The sequence below is a fragment of the Oryx dammah genome, unplaced genomic scaffold (genome assembly GCF_014754425.2).
Source record: "Oryx dammah isolate SB20612 unplaced genomic scaffold, SCBI_Odam_1.1 HiC_scaffold_10, whole genome shotgun sequence".
NCBI lineage: Eukaryota > Metazoa > Chordata > Mammalia > Artiodactyla > Bovidae > Oryx > Oryx dammah.
Genome location: NW_024070194.1, coordinates 4,036,592 through 4,062,031, shown reverse-complemented (window position 1 = coordinate 4,062,031; position 25,440 = coordinate 4,036,592). Strand labels below are relative to the sequence as shown.

Below are 25,440 nucleotides of genomic sequence, written 5' to 3'. Positions count from 1 at the left end.
TTCTGCCCTGGTGCCTTCCCAGCAAGGCGTGATTACAGATTCCAGAGCATAATTCCTCATCCTTAAGTTGGGCTGCACGTTTGGCAAGGAGTAACTTTATGGTGGAGGAACCTGCCAAAGGTTACCTTGGCCAGGTGATCTAGACTATCATCAATAATGATAAATCATGTTGATGGTAGGTACCCATGATATGACGTGATGGAAACGGTCACTTTACCTCTGTGGTCTTCCTCCCCCAAAACCCATAGCCCTGTCTAACCATGAGAAAAGCATAAGACCCCACTGAAAGGACATTCTACAATGTACCTAGTCAGTATTCCTCAAAACTGTGAAGCTCATTTTAAAAAAAAGGTGGGGGGTGACAATCTGAACAAAGTATGGACTTAGCTTCATAAAACTGTATCATAATATTGGCCCACTAATTATAACAAATGCATCCTGTTAATGAAGGATGTTCCTCCTACGGGGAGCTGGGTGCTGGGTATACAAGAGCTTGCTGTATGTACTCTCTTTACAATTTTTCTATAAATTTAAGACTGTTTCCAAAAATAAAGTTTATTTTTTTTAAGGATAGACTCTGGGGCCTTCACCATGGTCATTTAGACACCCATCTGGCGGCCACCAAGCACCCCTTTGCCAAGAAAAACTATAAAAAGCACCTCCCATCAGATTTGGCTTGGAAACTATTTCCCCGGAAATCTCCCTGCTGCAGGGAAAAAAAAAAAAAAAAAATCCGTTGATTGTGAATCTTGGAGGGGTGTAAGTATTCCCTCCAAACATGACTTTAATCTTAACGAAGAGCAAGACCACGGATGCTAGAGGGATCGTTTGCAGATTCTTAATTGTATCTTTTCAAAGCACAGGATGGCCTCCAGATTGCAACCCAAGAAGGCTGGTTTCTTTGGCTGGCTAATTATTTCCATCTCCAGCCAAAATAGAGAATAGTTACTAACTACCATCTTCACTTGGTATCCGATCGAAGGGCATCTCTGAAGTCGAAGCAAGCCCCTCACCTAAGGAGTTTCACCTGAAGACGCTGCAGAGGGAAAGATGAAATTTCTTTGCCTCACACAGCATCTCTGGGAAACAGCAAACTCGGGAGAGTCCAGAAAGGGCCTCCTACACACACCAGCCAGCACAACCCCTTCCTGCTCTCCCGAAGCAGCCAAGCCCAAGTGCATCTGGAAGTCACCAACAGGCCTGCCCCCAAGGCTTCAACAAGCACTGGCTGGGCTAGGCTGTCAAAATCAGGAAGCCTGGTCGGGTTCTTCTGTTTTTCTTCCAAGACAACCTGCTAACCAGAAAAATACAGTGAGGCTGGGTGTGCGACGGCCTCCTCTGACCAAGGCTCCTGTTAAACACGTGAAATGACGGCCCAGCACGGGGAAATCCCCAGCCCCCAGCGCAGAGCCCATTTGCAGTAGGGACTGACAGGTCGCTGAGGCAGAAATAAGCCTGCACCTTCCTGAAACCACAGGCGGGCACCCTCCAAGTCCCCACAGTCTGGATGCCTGTGGGGCGGCGCGGGGGGCGGGGGGTACCCACTTAATAAAGCTCAGCCTGGAGCATGTGAGGTGAGGTGCAAACGGCAGCGGCAGAACTCAGGGAGGAAATGGGCCAGCCGCCTAAGATGAGGGCAAACCACCCCCTAGCATTAGATACAGACAACCTCTTCCTTAGAGTCAGCGCAAAGTCCCCAACAACGGCTCGAGCACGGTGGGGCTTGGAGGTGGGCGGATCCGCTTCACCAGCCCTCTTTTTGCACCAGTCCCGGCCGGAAAACTCCATCCTTTGGCTTCCTCACCTCCTGCCTCCAAAGGCAAAACCCATAGCTTCCACCGTGCACTGATGACCAGCAGCGGGCAAGAGACCAGCTGAGACCCCTGCTCCCTGTTGCTTCACTACCAGGGACCCTCGGGGAGAAGTAACTGGAAACTGGGCCCCCACCAGGCAGAGTGAGCCTAGTGCCCTCTAAAGGCGGCTGCTGTCTCCGACGGCTCCCGCCCTCCCTCTCACCTGGGGAGAGGCAACCCCCAGGTTCAGGCCCCCCAGGAAATGTGACGCGTGGGGCAAAGGGGCCCCACCCGTGGCCACTGCCCAGGCCCCGGCCCCAGCCCAGGCTCGGGGGCCAGGCCGGGGCGAGCCCCCACCGACCTTCGATAGGATTCAAATAGTCATAATCGAAGAGGATGGAGAAGTCGAACTCGTCTTGAGGGCTGCCCCCAGGCTGCTGGCCCGGGGCGTCCCCGGGGTCGGGGTCGGGCTGCGGCTCCGGGGCGTCCATGGCGCGCGGAGGGGCGGGCGGGCGGGCGGGCGGCGGGCCGGGGGCGGAGGCGGGCTCGGTGGACTCCCGGGCACCTCGCCGGCGAGGACGAAGGGAGCAGGAAGCGGGGCGGAGAGGCGGGCGGAGCGGCGGGGTCACTGTCCTCGTGGGGACACACGCGGGGTCCGGGGATGGCGCGCCCGGGGTAGCTGAGCGGCGGCGGCGCGCGCTTCCTGCTCCGGAGGCACCTGTTGCAGCCCGGGGAGGGGAGGCGGGGACAGCGCGGCCCGGCCGGCGGGGCGGGGCGACACCCCGGGACCGGGAGGGCGGGACGGCCGGGAGGAAGCAGGCCGCCCTGGTCCCGGCCGCACCGCCCGGCGCCGCGCGTAGCCACCCGCCAGGCGCTCGGGCGCGGCCGCCGCTCCCACCCTCCCAGCCTAGGCGCTGCGCCCCTGCCAGACCCAGGATCCGGATGAGAAAGCCACTTGTCTTTTTGCCCTGGGTGACCGGCTGACACCAACAAGGTGGGGCCGGGGGGGGGGGGCGGTGCACCCACTGCCTTCTCTTGCAGACCTGAGCCTCTGTGAGCCCGCAGCTGTGGCTCGATTGCTACCTCCATCAGTCACATCCAGGACTTGGCGAAGAATCCCAGATACTGGCAAGGCGCAAGTCCTACCTGCCTTTCCATCTACACCTCTTGGCCACCTGACATCTCCAGGGACCAGCAGGCACCAGACACTCTTGCCCGGGGACGTTTAGGTCCTGGTGGGGGAAGAGTCAGGACCCAGATAAACTCCAGAACAAAGAGCATCCCCTGGGCTGTCCGGAGAGTGCTCACCAGAGATGTAGGGGAAAGGCTGGGGGCTGGGGCGGCTTTGGTCCCCTTAGCCATCAGGGGGCAAGGAGGGGCTCTGGCAAGATGGCATTCGGAGGAACCTGACTGCTGGGCAGGCCTGGAAGAAGAGTGCTTCAGAGGTGAGAACCAAAACCAAGAGAGGCAGAAGAAGCTCGGTGTGGCAGAGCAGGTCAGAGGGCAGTGCAGGTGGAAGGGCAGCTGGGGACCAGTACACCTGGATGCTTGATCAAAACGCAGATCCCCAGGCCCCACACTGGAGCTTGAGCACGTAAGTCTGAAGTAGAGGCTCGGAGATGTGCATTTTTAGGCAAGCATCCAAGGTGAAAGCTGGGAACAGGTACACTTAGGGAACAATGCATAAGAACCGACTCCCAACAACCCCCCCCCCCCATAAAACACTTCCAGAGGTCTTGCACCAAGTTAGCTCAAGTCAGAAAGCAGACTCACAGAGGTAAAGGAGACGCGACCAGCGGCCTCCGCCCTTACTGCACATTGTCATCACCTGAGACACTTTAAAAATGCCTGTTCCCAGGTTCCAATCCAAACCCATTGAAGGTGTTTTTTTTATTAATGACCTCAGATAATTCTAAAGGGTGGCCAGGGTTGAGAATTACTGGATCAGAAAAGGAAGTGGGAGAGGTTCAGGGGTTCCCTGAGAGCCACAGCTTGACCTGAAATGGGGACTGACTCAGATCCTTCCCCACGTGCCAGAGGGATGGAGAAGATACCCTCTTTCAGGGGAGCTGTCCCGGTTCCATTAAGGGATTTGTGTGAAGCTGTCAATCATTATGCATTCCCCAGACCTTTACTGGGCACCTGCTAGGTGCCAGGCACAACTACAGACCCCGGGGTGCAGCTGTCGGCAGGACCGGGTCTCTGCCATCCTCATCCTGTTTACATCCTGTTGGTAAAGAGATACGGCAATGAACAGGATTTCCAAACTGCACTTAGACCAGTGACTCCTAACCCAACTTACACATTAGCCTCACCTGGAGAGCTGTTAAAAAAAAATTCAAGAAGCTGGGTCCTAGAAGGGGCCAGTTACAATCAGAATGTTTGAGACTCAGGCATCGGTATTTTGTAAAAGCTCCCCAGATGCTTCCAGTGTGTGGCCTGGGGTAAGAATCACTGGTTTAGACACAAACTCCATTCCAGGGTCCTGGGCCTGGATCCAAGACTCATGCATTTTCAGTCTTGGGAAGCTCTTTCTGGTTGTAAGAACATTAAAAGTAAAAAAAGTCCTCTTGTTTGTTTCTTAGGCATAAACATACACACACCAGGTGTATCCAGCAAGTACCCTAGGGGTGGCTGATAAATTTAGGTGGAGGAGGAGAGATGACCCAGGCTAGGACTACTGATAGCCCAAGCATCCAGAAGGAGGGGCCTTCCAGGTGGCAAAAGAATTTATCTGCCAATGCAGGAGACATGGGTTCGAACCCTGAGTGGGGAAGATCCCCTGGAGAAGGAAATAGAGCCCACTCTAGTATTCTTGCCTGGAGAATCTCATGGACAGAGGAGTCTGGCGGGCTACAGCCCATGGGGTTGCAAAAGAGTCGGACACGACCAAGCGACTAAACAAGACAACGATCCAGAAAGAGATGGATGCTCTTGGGTCCCTGTGACAGGACTCAAAATCCAAACCCTGAAATTTAGCCAGGGAAAATCGAAGGAACCAACCCATCCTTGTGCTACAGACAAGGAGAGGCTAGTGTCATCCTCAATGGTCCCTTTTCATCCCTCCAGCCATGATGACTAAATGCCTCTAATCTAGAGGACATCTGTTGATTCTGCCTGCCTGGCGTCATTCCCCGCTTCTTCTGATAACAACACCCCAAGGTGTTCCTTTGGGAAACTACTCTTGATGATGCAATTTTGGTAAAATTATCAACCCAGTTGTCCCATACTACCCTGGCAAAGAAGTGTACAAATGACCCAGGCTTGGCCAATCAGAGCATTTGATCTCCTGTGAGATCCACTCCGGCAGGGGTCATGATTCATTCATTCACAGCTTTATGTACAATGGGTGTGTGGATATGCAGATAGATAAATGAATGGATGGATGAGTGGATGTTTGGATGACGGATGGATGGATGAGTAGATGTTTGGATGACGGATGGATGGATGAAATGGAAGAGTGGATGGATGGGTGGGTGATGGATGGATGATGGATGGATGGATGGATGATGAAAGGATGGATGGATGATGGATGAATGGGTGGGTGGGTGGAAGAGTGAGTGGATGGATGGATGATGGATGAGTGAATGGATAGATGGATAAAAGAATCTGACAGTCCTTGTGTATATAAGATCCTTATATTTGTCTTTAAGGACCCTCCTCTCTAAGACTTAATCTGGCTACCCCATTGTTTGGGGAAGAATCTAAATTCTTACCCCCAACTGACATCCTCTTGAGATAGCCAATAATAAGATGACATAGTAAAATCACCTTCCATTTGATAAACTGCCCTGTGAGAATGGTTCAGGACATGGCAACTAACACTCTCATTGCCTCAGTTGTTCCTCTGAACAGTAGAAATATTTTTTAAGTTTCTAGAATCTGGAATCGGCACCAAATCAGAGCTCTTAAAGGGAAGGGGTTCAGACTAGGTCCTGACCCAGAACAGAGTTTCTGCTAGAGCACTGGGGAGTCAGAGAGTTTTCTTCTCTAAAGGCCACTTTGAAGGTTGGGGCTTGGGTTGGGGGATGGCATATTTTCAATTCCAAAATAAATAATCTGTGCTGTTAGAAGCAAGGAGCATAATGCACGACCTTTATGCATTCAGAGGCCACTCCAGGAGTGTGGGGTGGGATGCAGGCCTCGACGGTGCAGCTCTGTCAACCTGCCCTCTGCCCCACGGCTGACCCTGTGGAGGCCCTGGCCTTTGAGCTTTCCTCCAGGCTCCCCAACAAAAGTGCAATGGGAGGTTAGTGAGGCCGCTGAGGGTCTGCAAATCCTAGCACACGTCTGATCCCGGCCCAGGATTTCAGCTCCACTCAAAAGCATTGACTCTAGCGTCTAATTACAAACGGAGTCAAGGGCCATGAAAGGGAAGCAGCTGATGAGACAGAGGCTACAACAATAATGTCAACACGGAGCTCAAGAAAGGCTTCCTTAGGCAGGTGATACTGGAGCTGAGAACAGAAGGCTGAGCAGAAGGTAGCCAGCCAAGAGTGAGGGGGAGAACAGCCAGCCAGCTGGGAAAGTATGTGCAAAGGCCCTGAGGCAGGAAGAGGCAGGAAGTATTGAAGAAGCGAGAACAGACTGGAGGGGCAGGTGCTTGGGGACGGACCAGAAGATGGTGTGGCATAAGGCGGGGGGATTCGTGGGGCCTTCGTGGAGAATTTTGGACCTAAGACCAATGAGGAACGACTGAAGTGCATTTAGGCAGGTACGTGAGAAGATCACATTTGGGGTTTTAAGTGGTTGCTCTGGGTTCTGGGTGGAGAAGAAACTGCAGGTGATGAAGTTTACAGCAAGAAGACCAATTAAGAGGTTCATGCAGCCATCCAGGCAAGAGACAATGGGAGTGCGGGCTGTGCTGAGGACAGGAAGCAGCGGAAGCGCACAGGGGCGAGCGCACTCTCACCCTCTCGTCCACCCTGGAGTTCTCGCTTTTCCTCTTGCCGGCTGCCTCTTTAGAAAGGCAGCAAAATTTGATTGCACGTGAATACAAATACTCGGAGTATACCGACCCTCCCTCCCACCCCACCCCACCCCAGGTGACTCTGAGTGCTGAGGCCCCTTCACGCCGGCCCTGGAAGGACCCCCCTCTGCCAACACATAGCTCTGCGCTACTGTCCCCCTTCTGCTATGAAGCTCATTTTTAGCCTCAGTCTCCGCCTCTCCCAGAGCTTCTCCAATCGCTCAGCCGGTAAAAAAAAATCCGCCTATGATGCAAGAGACACAGGAGATATGGGTTTGATCCCTGGTTTGGGAAGATCCCCTGGAGAAGGGAATGGCAACCTGCTCCAGTATTCTTGCCTGGGAAATCCCACGGACAGAGGAGCCTGGTGGGCCGCAGCGCAAAGGGTCACAGAGGCAGACAGGACAGAGCGACTAAGCAGCGGGCCTGTCCCACCGTCCACTCGATAGCTGCCTCTGGGCACCCAGCAGGCGCCGTGGAGCGCACCTGTCCAAACCAACCTACTCATCGTCCGAAACTGCTCCTCTCCCACAAGCCAGATCACCCTCCCATTCGTCACGTTCTCCCACCGAAAACCAACGAGCAAGCCCTTTATTTCTCTCTGCTCACACCCACAGGCAAACCTTCAGCAAACCGAAAAACCCCAAACCCCATCGTGTTTCACCAGCTTGACCATTCCGCCTCCGAGCCCAGCAAGCCTAGCGCACATCATCTCTCACCCTGATGACTGTCCTCCCTGGCCTCGTTACTTCCACGCTGGCCCTGACATGGAGCAGCCAAAGGGATATTTTGAAAGGGACCCCTGTAAGGCCCAACATGGAAGTAACAAGATGAGGGCGGAGGCTCCCACAGGCGTCAGGGAGTTAAACACAAGCACCTTGACCTACAAGGTCCTAGATAAGCTGCCCCACGCCAGCTCTCTTTAGGCATCATCTCCAGCCACGGTCCCTTCTCTGACTTCCTTCTGCCACCCGCTCCTCAATCGCCCAGCTGTTCCTTGAAAATACCAAGCATGGCCCTATCCCGGGGCCTTTGCACCTACTATTCACTTCCTTGCTTTGTTCATTCCTCAGCTCAAATGTCAGCTCCTCAGAGAGAACTTCCATGATCATCACAATAAAAATAGCACCCCCTGGCCTCCTCCGCCCCCTGACCCTGCTTTGTGTTCCTCAAAGCCCTTATCTTGGCAGCATGTTTATTCATAAGTAATTTGCTCATCTTTTTCTGCCTCTTCTCAATCGACCGTAAGCCCCACAAGACCAAGAATGTTTAATTGGCTGCTGTCTCTAGGGCTGTCAGATGCAGTGCACAAAGGACACCCAGTTAAATTTGATTTTTGGACAAACAATGAACGCTTACGTTTTTTCGCTCAGGTATGTCCCCCAGCATTGTATGGGACACACTGAAACTAAAAAAGCGTTCGTCGTTTGCCTGAAATTCAAAGTTCATCAGACATTCAATATTTTAATCTGGCAAGTCCAGCTGTAGCCCCAGATCCTGGAAGCATTCCCAGGGCACGGTGGGCACTCACTAAGAAGGAGCTGAAGGACTGGATGAAAGAACAGCGCCCGACAGAGCTCACACTGAGAGACCTCTCAGAACATGAAGTGGCATCAAGAGGCAAACCTGAGTCCCTGGTTGCCTCAGTTTAATGGGACTTGTCAGGGATGTCCAGAAATCTGGTGTTTTGCACAACCGGTGGCCCAGCCTCTAGCATGGTTATGACACCTGTAATTATTTTTATGTAAATAACATTTCATCTGACTCAGTGGCTTCAGGGAAATTCTGCCTGTACATGCTTTTTTTCTTTTTCAAAAGGAAAAGAGAAAAAAAATGACTTGTAAAAAAATATGCTCTGGTATAGGAAATAGATTCCTGGGGTCATTATAACAAAACTGATGGATTTGAATCCAGTCGCTGCCTCCTCTTCCAAGCTGAACTTCCTGGAGGTCAGTGGCACCCACAGGCATGAAGACATCATTGTTTGGCCAAGGTTGGGGTGACCCTGTGGTACCATCAGGAAGATCACAGAATGGGGGCCCAGGATCCAATCCGAGTGCTTCCTCTGAATCACTCTGTGACTTTTAAGCAAATCAACTGGCCTTTCTGGGCCTCAGTTCTTCTATCTATAAAATGGGGGCAGTAAATTAGCTCATACCTGAGGCCCCGTTCCAGCTGAGGGTCCAGAAGGCTTCAGTGCTAACCTGAGCTGCAGTCAAGGTCAATTCCATGGGTTCAACCTGTGCTATCACAGAGGGTCCTGCACCCAGAGGACCACAAGGTCTAACACCCTGCCATCACCATCTTAAAATTCTTAGCAATATTTGAACCAGGGGCTGAGAATTTTCTTTTATGCCAGGCCCTGCAGACTACATAGCCAGCCCTGATGGCAGCATATAACAACTAAGTCACCCGTTCTCAGCCCAAACCCCACCGTCCCAACAGCCCCATCGTGAGAGAAGCTCAACTAGAAAATGTAGGCCATGCAATGTGCTTAATCGGAAAAGTAGGAACTCTCCCAGATCCCAGAAAGGACCACCCCTCAATTTAAGTACAGCCGGGGATTATCACCCTAGATGCCAATATTTTAATTTACAGACGGATGCATTTGACTCTTCCAGGACTGGAACCAGAGTGAAGCAAGTGAGGCAAAATTCAAGAGGGTACCAAAAACCTCAATAATCAAATACACTATGCTTTCATAAAACATTTTTTAAAAATAAATACAAAGAAAATCTATGTTAAGCAAACCATTACACTTGGAATAAAGACAGGATCAGTAACAGTGCTGAGTCAACTCACCCTCCCCAACCTTGACCCTAACCCTGAGGTAAAAGGAAAAATGAATAATAAAGATCGTGTCTTTAAATCTTGTTTTCTATTTTTGGTTCATTGTAGATTTTTGCATCATTTTTTTTGTATTTATTTATTTACTATTTTGCCCTGTAGCACGTACGAAGCTTAGTTCCCAGACCAGGGATCAAATCCACGCCCTCTGCAGTGGAAGGCAGATTTGTAACCACAGAGTCCCTTTGCATCAGTTTCGATTTCTAAAATATTTCGACCACTGAGTATCCCGGCGTCCCCTTCCACGTTGCCTCTCCTCAAAGCCAGTTTTCAGGGATGACCTCCTCATGATTTGGGGGAACCACAAGACAGTTTCAAACTTGACTTTCACTCCAATCTACGATCAACATCATCTTTTAAAGCCTGGACAGAACTTCTCTGCTGTAAGAAAGATAATTTCCAGAAGATTGCAGCTGAAGGCAGTTTGTTGAAACTGGCGCCACCCCCTGACCCCGCCTCATTACCACCAGGCAGGCAGAGAGGGTTAAAGCTCCAGGAAAACAGGGATTTACCAAAAGCCGGAACCCAAACGGAAGTGTGGACTGCAAGGAGACACCCCACCGCACAGCAGTGGTGGTCACAGGCCTGCAGCAGCTTAGCCAAACCCATCCTGCAGGCATATTATGTTTGGCTTGCCCCGTAACTTTTTTTAAATCTGAACTTTTTTTTTTTTTTAATTGAGAGGTTTCATTTAAAACTTCAAGTGTCCGATGGCTCCCCAAAATGGGAAAACCAGGCCACATCGGACCTGGGTTCCCCGGTGGCCCCGGCACCTGGGGCTGAGTAGAAGCCGCCGCTTCCAGCTGATTCTACTGCTCTCAGGACATCACCGCCCCACCCGCTGCCCCCATCCACCCCATGGGCATGTGGGCACCAGACCCTGGTCTCCAGGCCCTCGATTCCTTCGCCCTGGTCCCTGCTCACCTACTTTGTCCTGGCTTTGTCTGTCCTCTTCATCCCTTGCTTCCACAGCACAATCCCTTCCGCCTTATAGAACTGACATTTCACAGGCGAGCACGGTCAGCACACTCGCCTAGTCCTTAAACTGCGGTTCTTGCCTTTAATTAAGCAGGAGGTGTCACCATCCCTCTGCCAGGGGAGCTTCGCCCTCCACTGAATCAGAGCCTTAATGGCCTTAATGGCAGCAGCAGAGCGCTGGTTAGCCAGGGGATGGAGCATCGGTTAGTCTTTGCCCAACCCCAGAACTATTTCTTAACCATCTGCCATCTCCCTTTGTCCACCGTCACCCTTCTGTCACCCGGCCGTCTCCCCAGATGACCACACCCCCAGGATCGGGGGTTCCCACATCCATCCTCTCCCCTGCCTAGTCTTGCAGACTCAAGCATCTGTGTTGAGTTCACAATCTATGAAGTCAGAGAGGGATGCGGACAAACAAGCTGACCTCAGGGATCTCGAAGCCGCCAGGCTCCCTCCAGCACACCCACACCCCAGAGCATCTCCCACCCGCCCCCTCCCAAAAGACCACATGGCCTCCGCTCCTGCCCTCTCTCTCTCTTAAATTCCTCTATCAACACAATCAGTAGACTTCATTGAAACTTTTAGTTCTTTTGCCACCAGGCTCCTCTGCCCATAGGATTCCCCAGGCAAGAATACTGGAGTGGGTTGCCATTTCCTTCTCCAGGGTATCTTCCCGATCCAAGGATCCAACCCGAGTTTCTGGCATTGGCAAGCAAATTCTTTCCCACTGACCCACCAGGGAAGACCTTGTAGGTTAGTAGGCTGAAGAAAATGAACAACTTGACTCTGAAACACTAAAATAAGAGTGAAAATGGCAGCTAACAGGCACTGATCACTGTCTATAGACTGACCTGATCTGCAAACCTCCAAGCTTCCGCCGTGTGTAACGATTACTGTCACCCCCGCTGCTCAGCTAAGGAAACGAAGGCATGGAGCAGGCTGTGATGTTACTTTCGAAGTCACACATACCCCCACGGAAGTGGTTTCATCCCACAGCAGTCTGATACTCATTACTGAGTCACAGTGTTCCTGGGTTATTAGCTCAGGGTGGATGCGCTGAGGGACGTTTTTGGACCAAGATGAAATGCCAAGAGAAGCCTTCTGACTCCCGGTGATAGCAGAGGAAAGGAGGAGATGCCAGGGGAGTCCAGGCTGGGCCGAGAGGAGACCCGCTGGAAGAGGCCCATATTATTCACAAAATTAATGGCAAGTGCCCTTGAGGGCCAAAGATAGGGACCACCGCTGCGCAACCCCAGGACTCAAGGGAGCAGTTTGGAAACCAAAAAGGACAAGTCTCTGCAGACAGGGAAACACCAGCTCCTCCCCACTCCCTGCTCCCCACCCTGGCCCCAACCCCTGTCATCCCCACCCAGGTCACTGCAGTCACCTCCCACCTGTATTCTAAGCATCCCCTGTTACCTGGGAGAGGTTTCCCACTTAATGGTCAGTGTGATTCTCTGAAAAGACTCAGCAACTCACACCCTCAGTGACTTCTGTTTTCCCCAGGGCCTCCCTATTACCAGGAGAATGAACTTCAAACTGCTCGCAAAATCCTGCTGGGTCCCGCCTTGGCCTGCTTCCCCCATCTTTCTATTCATATTACACTTCCCCACCCTCCCTTTCTGTTTCAGCCACACGGGGCTGGCTGCTCCTTGACTATCCCAAGCACAGCTCTCTCCTCTGGGCCTTGGGGCTCACTGTTCCCTCTGCCTGAGATACTGTAGAGACAGATCCCTCACCGTTCAGAAGTCAGTGGATACGAGGAAGGGACCCATGAGTGTGAATTACCCCGTGAGTGTGTGTTGAATTACAACCTCTCCCCAAATACCCTCAAGTCCTAACTGGTGGCTGTGATCTTATTTGGCAAGAGGGTCTTTGCAGATGTGATTAAGTCCAGATGAGGTCTTCAGAGCTAACGGTTCAAATCCAACAACTGGCATCTTTGTAAGAAGAGGAGAGAACACAACACACAGGAAGAAGGCCATGTCAAGGCAGAGACAGAGAGTGGACACACACAGCTAGGAACCAAGGAACGCCGGGGACCACTGGGGGCCGAAAGAACCAGGGAGGGGTCGTGCCCCGCGCCTCTGGCGAGAACACGGCCCTGACACCTTGATTTCACACGTTCAGTTTCTGAAACTGTGTGAGAATAGATCTCTGTTGTTTCAAGCCACCCGGTTTGCGGTAATTTGTGATGGAGCCACAGGAAACTCAAACACCCACGCAGCACACACGTATAAGCCGAGACCGTCGCAGCTCTGAGCTCCTAGTATGGCCTCTAGCCCTTAGCACCATTCCACGTTTATCTTGGACGTTCCTGGGTGGCTGCCCTAAGGTTTGCCTTGTGAGGACAGACACCCTTAGTCTTGTTCACCTTATCCCCAGCCTGTTGAAGGGCAACCGGTACATCAGAGATGCTTGAAATGATGAAAATGAATTAAATGGTCAAGGCGGCTTCTAAGAGGAGGTAAGACTGAGCTGGGCATTGAATAAAAATGTGGGGGAAAAAAAAAGGGAGCAAGGACCCCGGGGTGGAAAGACTGGCTCAGCCAAGGCTGAGGGAAGGACTGGGAGGTGCCAAGGGGTGAGTGGGCAGCCTGGACCTGCTCCCACAGCAGCCACGGTGCCGGACACGGGCACCCTGGCGGCTCAGGCCAAAGAAGTGCAAGGCAGAGATTTGGCCAATGAGAGAGGCTCTGAGGAAATAGGTCCCTACTGGCAGGTCCCAGCTGGAGAGGGAAGGGATGGGGCAGCCAGAAGCTCCTCAGCGGCCCAGAGAGGCAGGTGGAAGGCAGGAGAGAGCCCCACGGCGAGCCCGCCCAGCTCACCGACTGGCTGGGCGACCCTGCTGCAGGAAGCAGCGGAGGCAGGACCAGGCAACCCTTAAAAGCAGAGCTTTCCGCATCGGCGCTGCCCTCTGAACGGCTTGACCGGGCCCCGTCTTGGTTTCCTCTTCTCGAAATGGGAAGATCATAACTCAATTCCAACCAGTCAGGTTATTTTGGGAGGATCCGCTAAGACAATATCTGTTACTGCTCAGCCCTACAATATATACAGTCTGGTAGGGAAAACAGATGCCTTCCTTGCGATGACTGCTCAGCCTAACGGGGAGCAACATGGTGCAAGGGGATTGCTTCCGAGCTTTGCCGCCAGCGATGTGACCCGGGCGCAGCGGGCATCCCTCCCTGTGCAAGACGGGGCTGGTTGGGGGCCAATGAGGTGGCCTGCGGAGAAGCCCTGGGACGGTGCCTGGCAGATACGGGGCCCTTGGGAAGCGGTGGCAGCTGTCACGGTCATCATTGCCGTTGCTGTTGGGAACTGACTCATTCCAGACAACAGCATGAAAGTGTGGGCCTGTTGAATGACCCACAAGGAAGCCTGCTTAGGTCACCAGCGTTTGGTGGGAAAACGCGCAAGTCAAAACCACCGTCATGGTCAAAAAGAGGCGGAATGAGTGAGCCAGGGGACGGCGTGGTGCTTCAGCGTTTAAGTCTTAATTCTGTGGCCTCAACAGGTCAAGCAACCCTACGGTGCACCATTCGTTCATTCCTCCATCCGCGGAACAAAAAGTACTGAAAACCTGCTGAGTATCAGTCACGTTCCAGGCACTGGGGCCGCCGGAGTGAATAAGACAGCTGAGGTTCCTGGTTCCTGGCATTCAGTTCTGGAGGAGGATGCAGACATGGCGTGGACGACAACCATCAGTGTGAGGCGCATAGGATAGGAGAGGGCGGGGGGGGCCTGGGGGCACAGGAGGGCCCCCCCAAGTCTGGAAGGTCAGAGTCTCGGATTCCTCATCTAGCAAAGGAACAAAAAGAGGAACCTGCCACGCTTCTCCAAGGTAAGAGCCGAAATGTTCAATCACACGTGTGTGTAGTGAGAGCCAGCCAATGAGAATATGTGTGGGAAGCACTCGGCAACTGTTGTTGTTGTTTAGGTTGGATTTGGGGTGTATAAATATTGAATTAATGAAGTATACAATAATAATAGCAGCACTTATTAATTGAGTTGTTTGAGGTTCATGCTGCTTACTGAGAGACTGGAACTCTCCTTAGATTGGTAAACGATGGCTGTCATTCCCTCCAAGGGACTCTGCAGCCTTGAGACCCTCCCTGTTATTGTTGTTTTTGATGTTTAATCACTAAGTCGTGTCTGACTCTTTTTGCAACCCCGTGGACAGTAGCCCGCCAGGCTCCTCTGTCCATAGGATATTCTAGGCAAGCATACTGGAATAGGTCACTATTTCCTCCTCCAAGAGATCTTCCCGACCCAGAACTGAACCCGCATCTCCTGCACTGGCAGGCGGATTCTTTACTGCTGAGCCACCGAGGAAGCCCAAGACCATCCCTTATTGTTGTTGGTCAGTCTTAAGTCATGTCTGACTCTTTGCAACCCCATGAACTGCAGCACACCAGCCTCCCCTGTCCTTCACTATCTTAGACCATCTCTACAATTCGGCAAATGAAGGGTTAAAGTCTGGTCCAGCAGGGCAGTCTCCTGGGACACTGCTCCTGCCATTCTGATTGGTTGATACTCATTGCTACATATAGTAACCAACACTCCAGACAACATCACCAACACTTTTCTAAATGTGGGGAAACTGAGGCACAGGAGAGTGGATCACTTGCACAAGGTCACGTAGCCAGCAAGTGGCAGAGCCAAGGTTTGAACCTCTCACTCACATCCTAAGCTGCTGATGACTTGGATATAAAAACCTGGGATCCACCAGAGAGTCACAGAACCGGACGACCTGGCCCTGTCCTCAGCTGACTTAAGAAAAGTTCTTAATAAAGGCAGGAGCATCTGGGAAAATGAGTGCTTCTCTCTGAACTTCTGGGAAGAAAAGGAAAAGCCCAGAGGTCTTTGTGGAGGAGGCACGGACTGGGTAGCCAGGGAGGGGCTCAGCCAGGAGGGGGGCTCTTGGAGCGGGTCTGGGTTCTGCTTGGGAAGAAAGCAATACTGGCTTTACAGCCCCCTGGCTGTCTGGGGACTTTTAGTCCTCTAGTGGAAGTGGAAAGACGGTACTCCGGAGGCAAAGCAAGTCACTCTTCCTGACTCACCCTCCACTTGGGACAACTTAGAGGCTGCCTCAGTTTCCCTGTCTCCAACATGGATGCTTGTCCCCTCCACACTACCCCCCTCACACAGACTTCTCTCTCTTCCAGGATATGGCAAGGACCAACGTAATGTTGGCAAAAGAGGCCAGGACAAGGGTCTGGCCTTCCTCAGTGTCCTCATCCGCCAATCGGTGCGATACCAAATGATAATAGTAAGTTCCAGGGTCAGCAGAGCACGCGGTCGAGGGCCTGGGTCTGAGTCCCAGCCTCTGCCACATCCCTGCTGGGTAGCGCTTGACTGGCTCCTGCCCCTCTCTGCGCTTCACTCCCTCCTCCAGCCCTGACAATGAGAGACTTCAAATCCTCAGCCCTGCCGCCCCTACTCAGTGCTCAAAACACTCTCTCATCCCCGTGGAAGGCAACAGAGACCTTGCTGTGTGCCGGGCTTAGTGCTACAAACCTGCTCTGTGATCCTGGGCAAAGCTGGTCCTCATAGTCCTCAACTGTCAGAAAATAACAACAGCCAGTGCGTGTTAAGTGCATGTTAGACACAGAGGTAAGTGTTTTATATGCATGATTTCATATGATGCTCATGACTGCCCTGTGAGGTCATCACTGTCTTTATTCCCTTTTACAGACGAGGAAATGGAGGCTTGCCAAGCCATAATCCTAGCCCAACCTGTGTCACTGTGAAGCTCCAAGAAGTTACAAAGTCTCTTGAGAGGTTTAGGGTACTATGACTCTTCAAAGAATTTTTGCCACGAAATCCAGTTTCTATACCAATATGTTAGTTTTGCATTTTAATAGGAATCACAGGGTATTTATCCAGAGTTGACTATAAGCATGGCAGCATTTCAGATGCCTTACACATGTCACCTCATTGACTCTCACAACCTTCTTTAAGGGAGACATTATTACTGGCTCCATTTTACAGATGTGGGGACTGAGGCCCAGAGAGTTTAAGTCACTCATCCAAGATCACATAGCCGCAATGCAGTGAAGCAGAAATTCCAAGCCAGGCAGAAGACAGGGAATTTGGGTCTGGGAGTGAGCAGAGCTCACCCTGAGTTTGTTTATTCCTGAAATAGTTTCCATCATCCCACTGCAGATAAAACTGAACACACCTCTTTCAGATCTTCAGTTTTTCCCAGAGCCTCAGCCCAAAACTGCACAGCAAGGTCAGTATTTTCTTACCATGCAAACAGTTCTATTTGCTATTTAATGACCCCGCCCATCTGCATGCACCCTGAGATCTGCCCCTCTGCTCCTGGTGGTGTTTGAGTGTGAAAGGCCATTTGGGTTTCCCTCAGGAGACCCCGATGCGGGCACAGTCGAAGCGCCTCTTATGCCAACTGTTTCTGAAGCCTGGAATTGCAGCCTGTGTGCCCAGCTGCTTTGGCATGCCAAGAGTCGTTTGCCGGGAACAACGCGGTGCCCTGTCTCCCACATGTGGACACACACTAGCATGCACGTTCTACAGTCCCTGGACACACGAGCGTGGGCTGAGGAGGTTAGGCAATGCATGTGCACAGGCAAAACACACACACACACTTCCAAACCTGAGAGAGGACTAAGTTCCCAAACCTGGAGCAGAGGTGCAACAGCCTCAACAGAAGGCGAGGCTCGTGTGAGATCACACTGTAGAACAGAAGTCTCTTCCCAACTCTCTTCTTCCAAATAGACTTAATTTTGGCATTTGTCTGTCCCCTACCCCCACATCATAACATCAAACACTGTCTTTCAGTATACATGGCATGGCAGTAAAAACCCATTCCCGTCCTTAATATATCTGTCGCCTGTCTCAAAGCACCCCTTTTACAGGTGATGCGATATTAGTAAAGATCTTGGTCATTACGTCATAGGCTTGACCACCAGCCGAGGACCAGGATAAACTGGTACCAGTTAAAACGTCCAGAGTGTTGGCAGGGTCTTGCTTTCAAAAGTGCAACTCAGCTAAAAATATGTCATTGAGGTCCGCTGTGGCAAAGCACACCATTTACCTAACCCAAGGCATTTGGCCCCACTCCGGTTTTTAAAAAAAAAAAAAAAATAGCCCCTCAGGTTTATTTACAGAAATTGTCATTTCTTCCCCCCCAGAACTTTAATCAGCCACGCAGAGCACAAAACCTACATTCAACTCTGATTTTATGACACGAGGCTAACTCCTCCTACGCATATTTATTTCATTTAACTCTTGCGGCCCTGCCCTCTCCGCCATGCCCCCACTCTTCTCGGGACTGACCTCCGAAAAACACATCCCATCGCCTAGTTTCTACTTTTCAAGTCCGCTTGGTTAGTGGACAGCCAAAACTCCTCCACAATCCCAAACCAGATGGGACATTTTCATATCATATTCGTATAGGTTAAGCCCCTCCAGTAAGATCTAAGTAGTATGATTCCAGGGCGAACTCCAAGAGGAGGGGGAAAAGAGACAGAAACACGGAGAGGAGAGTGTAATCAGATCGCGAAGCAAACTGATGGCACATTGCACTTTAAAGGGGGAATTGGCGAACTGAATCCACCAGGCACATCAGGGGAAAAAAAAAAAAAAAACGGGAAAGAAAATTGTTTAAATGTCCCAGAGCATCTGCGGCTCTGTTAAAAAGTAAAGCCTTCATTACTAGATAGTAAAGTACCAAGCCTATTCTACTAAAGAAAAAAAAAAAAGCTAAATAATGATGATGGTGATAATAATAATACCGCTGACATCTGCTCTCCAAAGCCCAGCGCGGAAATGGTTAAGCAGCCCGCGGTTAGTAGCGACAATCCCTCCGGGTGTCCCACGGAACGGACCATCCTTCTGACAGGCTGGCCCGGGGAAGGAATCCCGCCTGGGGACGCTTCGCTGCCCCCGCGCGAGGTGGTCCCAAGTCGGCGCCCCCAACCGCCCTCCGTGGCCAGGGCGGGGGCGCCCGTCCTCCCGGCCACGCTACCTGTGCGCCCTGGGAAAGCGGCGTCCCCGGGCCTGCCCGCGACCTCCGCCGGGAGCCGAAAGCGCTGGCCGGGGAGAAGCAGAAGGGAAAGGGCCGAGAGGCGGGAGGAGGAAGCGGCCGGAATGGGGGGCGGGGGGCAGTTACCTTGGTCCACAGACCCCATGGCGCGGAGGGGCTCGCAGTGCCCCGGTCTCAGCGCAGCCTCTCTCTGCATCTGGAGGGGACAGGGGCTCGACGCGCGGGCTGAGAGGGCTCTGCGGGGGCAGACCCGGAGCCAGAGGGGCGCCGTCCTCTCTAAAGCATGCTCGGGGGGCTGCCCTGGCCGAGGCGCCTGCGAGCGGCCCGGGAGCTGCGCGCCTCCCGCCTCCCGGCTCCCGGCTCCCGGCGCGGCGGAGTCGGCGCGGCTCGGCACTCGGGCTTACTCGAGAGGGAACGCGACTTCCTTCCCCGCGCTCCGTGTTTATAGGCTTTCAATGCAGTAAAATAACGGGATTCCCTCACTGTTTCCTCCTGTTTATCCAGCGCCATGGAAACCGCTGGATCCCGTCCATCTCCAAAACTAAGGGCTTTCCTGCAAACTTCACACTCAGGAATCCATGACGTCGCACGCTCCGCGGCCAGCCAGCTCCGTGGCTCCCTCGGCCGCCAGCACAAGTCCCTGATTGTTCGCGGAGAAAAGTCAGGGAGACGGAGCGATGCGGGCGACGGCGAGGGGAAGGGGGTGGGGGCGTGGGAGTGTCCAAGTCGGTCTTGCCGGAGCTCCAGGCGGCGGTTCGCAAGGATCGCCCCGGCCACCGCCTCCCTCACCCGCTGCAGCTTTGCATAAACCGTGCCCAAGGCTCCCAAGCGCCCCCCAGACCCGCGACCCCCGTCTTTCAAGCGGGCGTCTCTCAGAGCGAGTCGCCCAGGGCTCACACGGACATCTCAGGGGGTCCAGGGCCCCTGAACATTGACCTGGGGGGAGGGGGGGCTTCCCTGTCCCTGGGGACCCCCGGCTGCCCAGAATTTTTGTGCTCAGGACTGATGCGGAAGAAGAGGGAGGTGTGGGAAGAGAGAGGGGGAGGGGAGGAGGGAAAAGAAATAAATAACGGTGCCTTGTGTCAACTCTCCAAGATTTTTTTTTTCAAAGAGGTCTATTTTTAGATTCATTTAGAAAACCCAAGGTTTCCAGTGATGCTCAGAGGCTCCAGCAATAATGAAATGGCCAAAGAGACGCCGAAACCAGGCAACGCATGTGTTTACACATGCTCTGAATAAACAGGAAAATAAAGGGAAGGGCTGTCATGAACTCTGCACAGCCTCCAGAGGATGGTCCGTGGGATGCCACGCGTGGGCCCATCAACAGGCCAGGGACCCTCGGAGGGTGGAGCGGGGGGAGGAGGTGCTGCTGTCAGAGTGCTCTTTCTGAACTCAGCCTGGGTTTCCCTCTCCACCTGTGCGCAGGGTGGGAAATTGGGGGCCCCCCAGATGAAGCCAACTCTGCAAATGGCCATTTCAGACCCTGTCGTGGGCACTGATAAAACTGCGGGTATCACCAAGGCTGCTGACTCATCAGCGCCTCCACACTTTCTTACAGACCTTGACTGCATGTTGAGAGGGGCTGGCTCCACTGGTGGGGCCGCTCTGTGTTCCATGCCTTGACCCACTGGAGCCTCACTGGGCTCTCGGACGTGACCACCCCTGCTGGACACAGGGTCCCACAAAGACCCCCCGCGCCCACCCAGCTCACTTCAAAGCCTGCTTCAGGCAGGGTGGCCTCCAGCTTGAGTAACACTGTTACCCCCAAAAAAAGCAGCTGTATCTGCCCACCTACCATGCGACCTTGCCTCGAACTCCTTGCAGCCAGCCTCCCAGTAGGGGAGCCTTCTCCCTCATTTTCTACAAGGGAAACCGAGGCCCAGAGAAGGCAGATGACTTGCCTGCTGCTTTTCCCCGGCAGACACCACAGGGCAGCCAGGGAGGTCAGGGAAGAGATTCTTTTCAGGGAACCCCACTGAGGAAGACCCATCCTCTGAGGTCCCGGCACCCCATTCTCTGGGGACAACAACAGGGTGACCACCCGCCCCGGTTTGCCTGGAGTCGAGGTGGTTCCTGGGATGCAGCACTTTGAGTTTTGAGGCCGGAACATTTGGGGCATGCTGAGACAAGCGGATCATCTTGACTGTGAATGAACCTCCGCCTCAGCTTCCTTTCACGGGCCCAGGCCTCTGGGGTAAGGCTGCAAGCCGTCGTCACTGCGGACAGCCTCCGCCTGCAGCCTCTGAAGAGCAACCCAGCTCTGCTGGGGTCCTCAGTGAATACCTGCGCCTGGGTCCCCTGCAGAGTAACGCAGACACTGGGAGGGGTGAACCCAGCGCCCTCTGCTAGCGTTGCCACTAGCCACATGTGGCTCTTAAAATTTAATTAACAATGAAATAGAGAGCTAAAAGTTCTTTGATGCAGAAGTCACATCTCCAGCGCTCAGAAAGCCACCTGTGGCTGGTGGCTATTGGGTTGAACAGAGCAGAAGAGAAGAGCTCTGTCCTGTAGAGAGTCCTGTAGGGCGGTCGGCGCTTAGGCAACCTGAGAGGCGGCATAAAGTACAGGCTCTAGAATCAGAGGCTTGGCTCTGCCACAGGATCACTTACCCAGTCTGTAAAATGGGAACACTATGAGCACCTTCCTTGGGGTTGATGTCAGGATGTGATGCTAAGAACATTAAAGTATATAATAAATGCTTAAAATGTATATAAGTATGTCTGTATACATATACTGTTTATATATGTGGATATACGGGTATGTGTATATAGGTTTTCTTTACGCCTTCCTACAGTCAAGGCCTGATTAGTCTTTAAGGCAGGATGACTGACCGTGCTGTCCAGGGCCTTTGCCCCCACTGAAAGTGAAGTGAAAGTCACACAGTCCTGTCTGACTCTTTGCAACACCATGGCCTATATACAGTCCATGGAATTCTCCAGGCCAGAGTACTGGAGTGGGTAGCCTTTCCCTTCTCCAGGGGATCTTCCCAACCCAGGGATCGAACCCAGGTCTCCAGCATTGCAGGCGGATTGTCTAGCAACTGAGCTATCAGGGCAGCCCCTTGCCTCTAGACTTCCCTTTATTAAACACAGCTGCATCCAGGGCCTAACGCATTCTCTATGCAACATCTAGCCTGTTTCACACTCCCACTGAGCTTGACGCTGGAAGCCCTGTTTACAGATGAGCAAACCGAGGCTCTGTGCACTGATGATGTCCACACAGCCAGTCCAGATCGGAACCCACTGATGTCCACACAGCCAGTCCAGATCGGAACCTGACTCTGTTTGGCCAGAACGCCTGTGTTCTTGGCACCACTGCCCCTGCCTCCCAGAGGCCTCCCTGGAAGCTGAGGTCTCAGAGGCCAGCAGGGAGGCAGGAAACGGGCACGCTGGGCCCTCCTCTGCCAGACTCATTATCGGGGATAATTTTAGACTCCGTCCCACCCAGGCTCAGGCCTCGGAGGCGGGCCCGGTCTCCGCAGGTGCCCTGCGCTGCTGAGAGGGGGACGCCTTTTGGAACTCGACAAAACTGGCACTCAGCAGAGGTTTAGAGAGCCCACTCTTTGTCACAGTTAAGCATTTTTCCCTTTTAAAGCACATTGATGCTACAAGGAGTGGAGCAGGGCAGTCACAGCTGAGTCACCTAATTTGCCCTTATGGGCTGCAGCTTTCAGCTTCTTAGTTTAGCTGCTCTTGGGTTCCTCAGACAATTTCTTTCCTCTCCCAGTGCCAGGGCAAGAAATATTTTGTCCTTTTGAACTGAACCACCCACTGTTTTTCACTTCTCTCGAGCACTCTCCCTTTTTTTTTTTTAAGGGATGCTCCAAGGGGGGTGGGTGGGGAGCTTCCGCCCACTAAATTATCCACGAAAACTCCCAAAAATAGAAGCTCTCAGCTGGGGTGGGAACGAGCCAGCAGATGGGGAAAAAGCAAGAGAGAAGCTGAATCAAAGTAAATAGAAGGCGTCCAGGTGGCCGTGGGGAGAAAGGCCCAGGGAGACTGTCAGGCATACGGGCTGAAGGAGACCTTGAATCACCGGGGAAGCCTTTTATTAGAATCTCTCCCCTCCGACAGCCTCCTAAATAAGAAACACAGGTATTTCTGCTGAGACATCACTTACTGATGCTGCCCAGACAACTGATTCAACACCAGGAATATTTAAGAGGGCTTGGGCAGCTTCGAGGCGAGCACCCACGGGTCCTCTCGCTGCGTTTATAGCCTGGGTCCTCCTCACCCGTTGGTCACCTTGACCGCCAACCCCTTCCTGACTGGAAGGCAGACAGCAGTTAGAACGGGTCTGGGCTCCCGTGTGTCTCAAACACAGAAGGTGGGAGAGACCCCGACATACGGAAGCCAGAATGACGAGGCTTACAAATCTCTTATCACATGACCACTGCCTGAGTACTTGCTGTGGGGCAGGTGGAAACTCACTGCCTCCTCTCAGCAACCCTAGGATTATCATTTTGCAGAGGAGGAAACTACAGCACAGAGAGATTATGCAATTTGCTCTAGGCTGCACAGCAAGGACGTGGCAGAGATAAGGTAGGAGCCCCAGCTACCCGGTTCTAGAGCCCGGGTTCTGACCCACCAAGCAGTGCTGCCTCTCAAGTGGCAACTCAGTTGCTCCACTGAATATATATGATTATATATATATATAAAATTACCTTCAGCAGAAAGTCCAGAATCCCATAGGCAGCCTACAAAGGTCTATCAAATTTACCCCCATCCCTTCCAGCCTCATCTCTCACCTCTGACACCTCTGAACTCCATGCTTCTGCCTCCAGAAGTGCTCAGAGCCCCCGAACCATCTGAGCTTAACTTCCTCTCCCTCCCGTCTCTGCTCTCCTCTCTTGGGTAATTCCACTGGCCTCCAGGGCTTGCCCTGGATACTGTTTCTTTGAGGAGGTCTCAGCTTCCTCTGGCTTCCCTGGGGGCTCAGCAGTAAAGAATCCACCCGCACTGCAGGAGGCGCAGGTCTGATCCCTGGGTCGGAGAGATCCCCTGGAGAAGGAAATGGCAACCCACTCCAGTATTCTTGCCTGGGGAATCCCACGGACAGAGGAGCCTGGTGGGTGACTGCCCATGGAGTCGCAATAGGGTCAGACATGGCTGAACGACTAAACACCAGCTTCCTCCCCTGTAAAATGGAGCTACATCAACCTCTTAGGGAGACGTGAGGACCTGAGATGTTGTATCTAATGAAGCACTAAGGATGGTGCCTGGTACGCAGGAAGCACTCGATAAACATATAGGTATTAAAATTGCTCTCATCTTGCCACCACACGCAGCAGTTACACAAATACTCGCATCCACCAAAGATACCATTTCAGAGCTCTCTCATCCCTCCTAGAATATAATCCAGGTACCTTGCCATGGCTATCATAGCCAGCCCCCAAGAAAGTCCCGGTGGTGCCCGCCTGGGTATTCCAATTCTTGTCCAGCCTCCTCCCACCCTGCGGAACACTAGGACATCCCCGAACGGCAGTATGTGCCCGCCGAGCTAGGTTATAGAAGTGTGGCTTCAGCTTTGAGATCTTGGCTCGCTCCCTCAGGGGGCAGCCGGCCACCATGCTGTGACGACCCTCGAGCAGCGCTTGGGCGGGATTGCGTGGTGGAGGAGAGAGGCCTCCTGCCATCAGCCAAGACTGCAGATGAGGCAGCCACGCCAACCACAGAAGCTGCTCCAGGCCCACAGAGACATCACACGCGTGTTCCTTTAAGCCTTAGAACCAAGACTGCAGGGAATGTCAGCAAACTAGCACTCGGCCTCCAAGACCCTCCCTGACCCCGCATTCTCTCATCTCCCTCCCTCCCCCACCCTCTTACCAGCTGCAGCCTCACTGTCCTGCCCTACCTGGCCCCACCTGGTGACTTTTGTGCTTCCTTGCCCCTCACCTGGAACCCTTTGTCCCATGACCTCTCAAGGCTGGCTTCTTTGATCCTCTCAGTCTCAGTTCAAACGTCACCCTATGAACACATTCTTCTATGACCCTCATCTTCAAAACTGGCTCCTCTGCCCTGGAGCCCAACCCCTCCAAACAAATCTCCATCACAGTGCCTGTTGTATTTCCGTAGAACATTTACCACTTGCCACAAATAAATGACATATTCACTATTCTACCCGAGGTCTCCCCTGCTTCCCAACAGAATATAAATGCTACAAGCGCGGGACTTGGCTTTATTCTCAGCACCAGGAATGATGCCTGGCATACGGTGAGACCTCCAAAAGTTTTGTTGAGTGAATAACAGAATGTAAAAATTGTCTCATCGGTTCGTTTAGTTGGTTATGACTCATTTCCCCACTAGATTAGTAAAAGAGGACCATGCCCTTCTTACTTGGGGTTTGGAATGATGTCTGGAATTGGTGGGTACTCAGTAAATAACCCTATGGTATGTCTCCTGAGTGATGTCTATGCACCAGGCCCTCCCAAGCCTCCTTACATACTAATTCATTTGGTCCTCACAATCCTGTAGGAGGAAGACTACTATTCTCCCCATTTTGCAGGTGAGGAAACTGAGTCGCAGAACCCAAGGTCCTCAGACAGTAAGGAGCAGACAGAGCGTGAACTTGGACAGGGCTCTGGAACCACACTCCCAGGTCCTGTCGAGGCTTGTCGAATGACTGGCAGGCCGGCCTGAGCATCTGGCCACCTTCTCAGCCGGCTGGGGAGGACCCTCGCTCGATCACATGGCCGAGGGGGTGGCTGGGATGCTCAGCTGGGGTTGGCAGGGAAGCAGGAACGGGGGAGGCAGCCGGGCAGCTGGAGAGGCTTCCCCCATTTCCAGGCGATGGAAAGGTTCACCTCATGCGGAAAGAACGCCCCGTTCCGTGGCTGTGGCGAGGAG

The 25,440-nt window shown here is 52.8% G+C and overlaps 1 protein-coding gene across 4 annotated transcripts in view; it reads right to left on the bottom strand.

Moving 5' to 3' along the window:
• Positions 1-19,005, bottom strand: part of NFATC2 (nuclear factor of activated T cells 2) — a 151,320-nt gene extending 132,315 nt beyond the window's left edge. For 2 of the 4 annotated variants that reach the window (XM_040248149.1, XM_040248148.1), the window contains exon 1: positions 2,155-2,284. In XM_040248149.1, coding sequence (XP_040104083.1) covers positions 2,155-2,284 — 130 coding nt within the window. Of the gene's footprint in view, positions 1-2,154; positions 2,285-18,721 lie in introns of those variants that run through there. The other 2 variants (XM_040248150.1, XM_040248151.1) reach the window with 2 other exon arrangements.
• Positions 19,006-25,440: the final 6,435 nt, after the last annotated feature.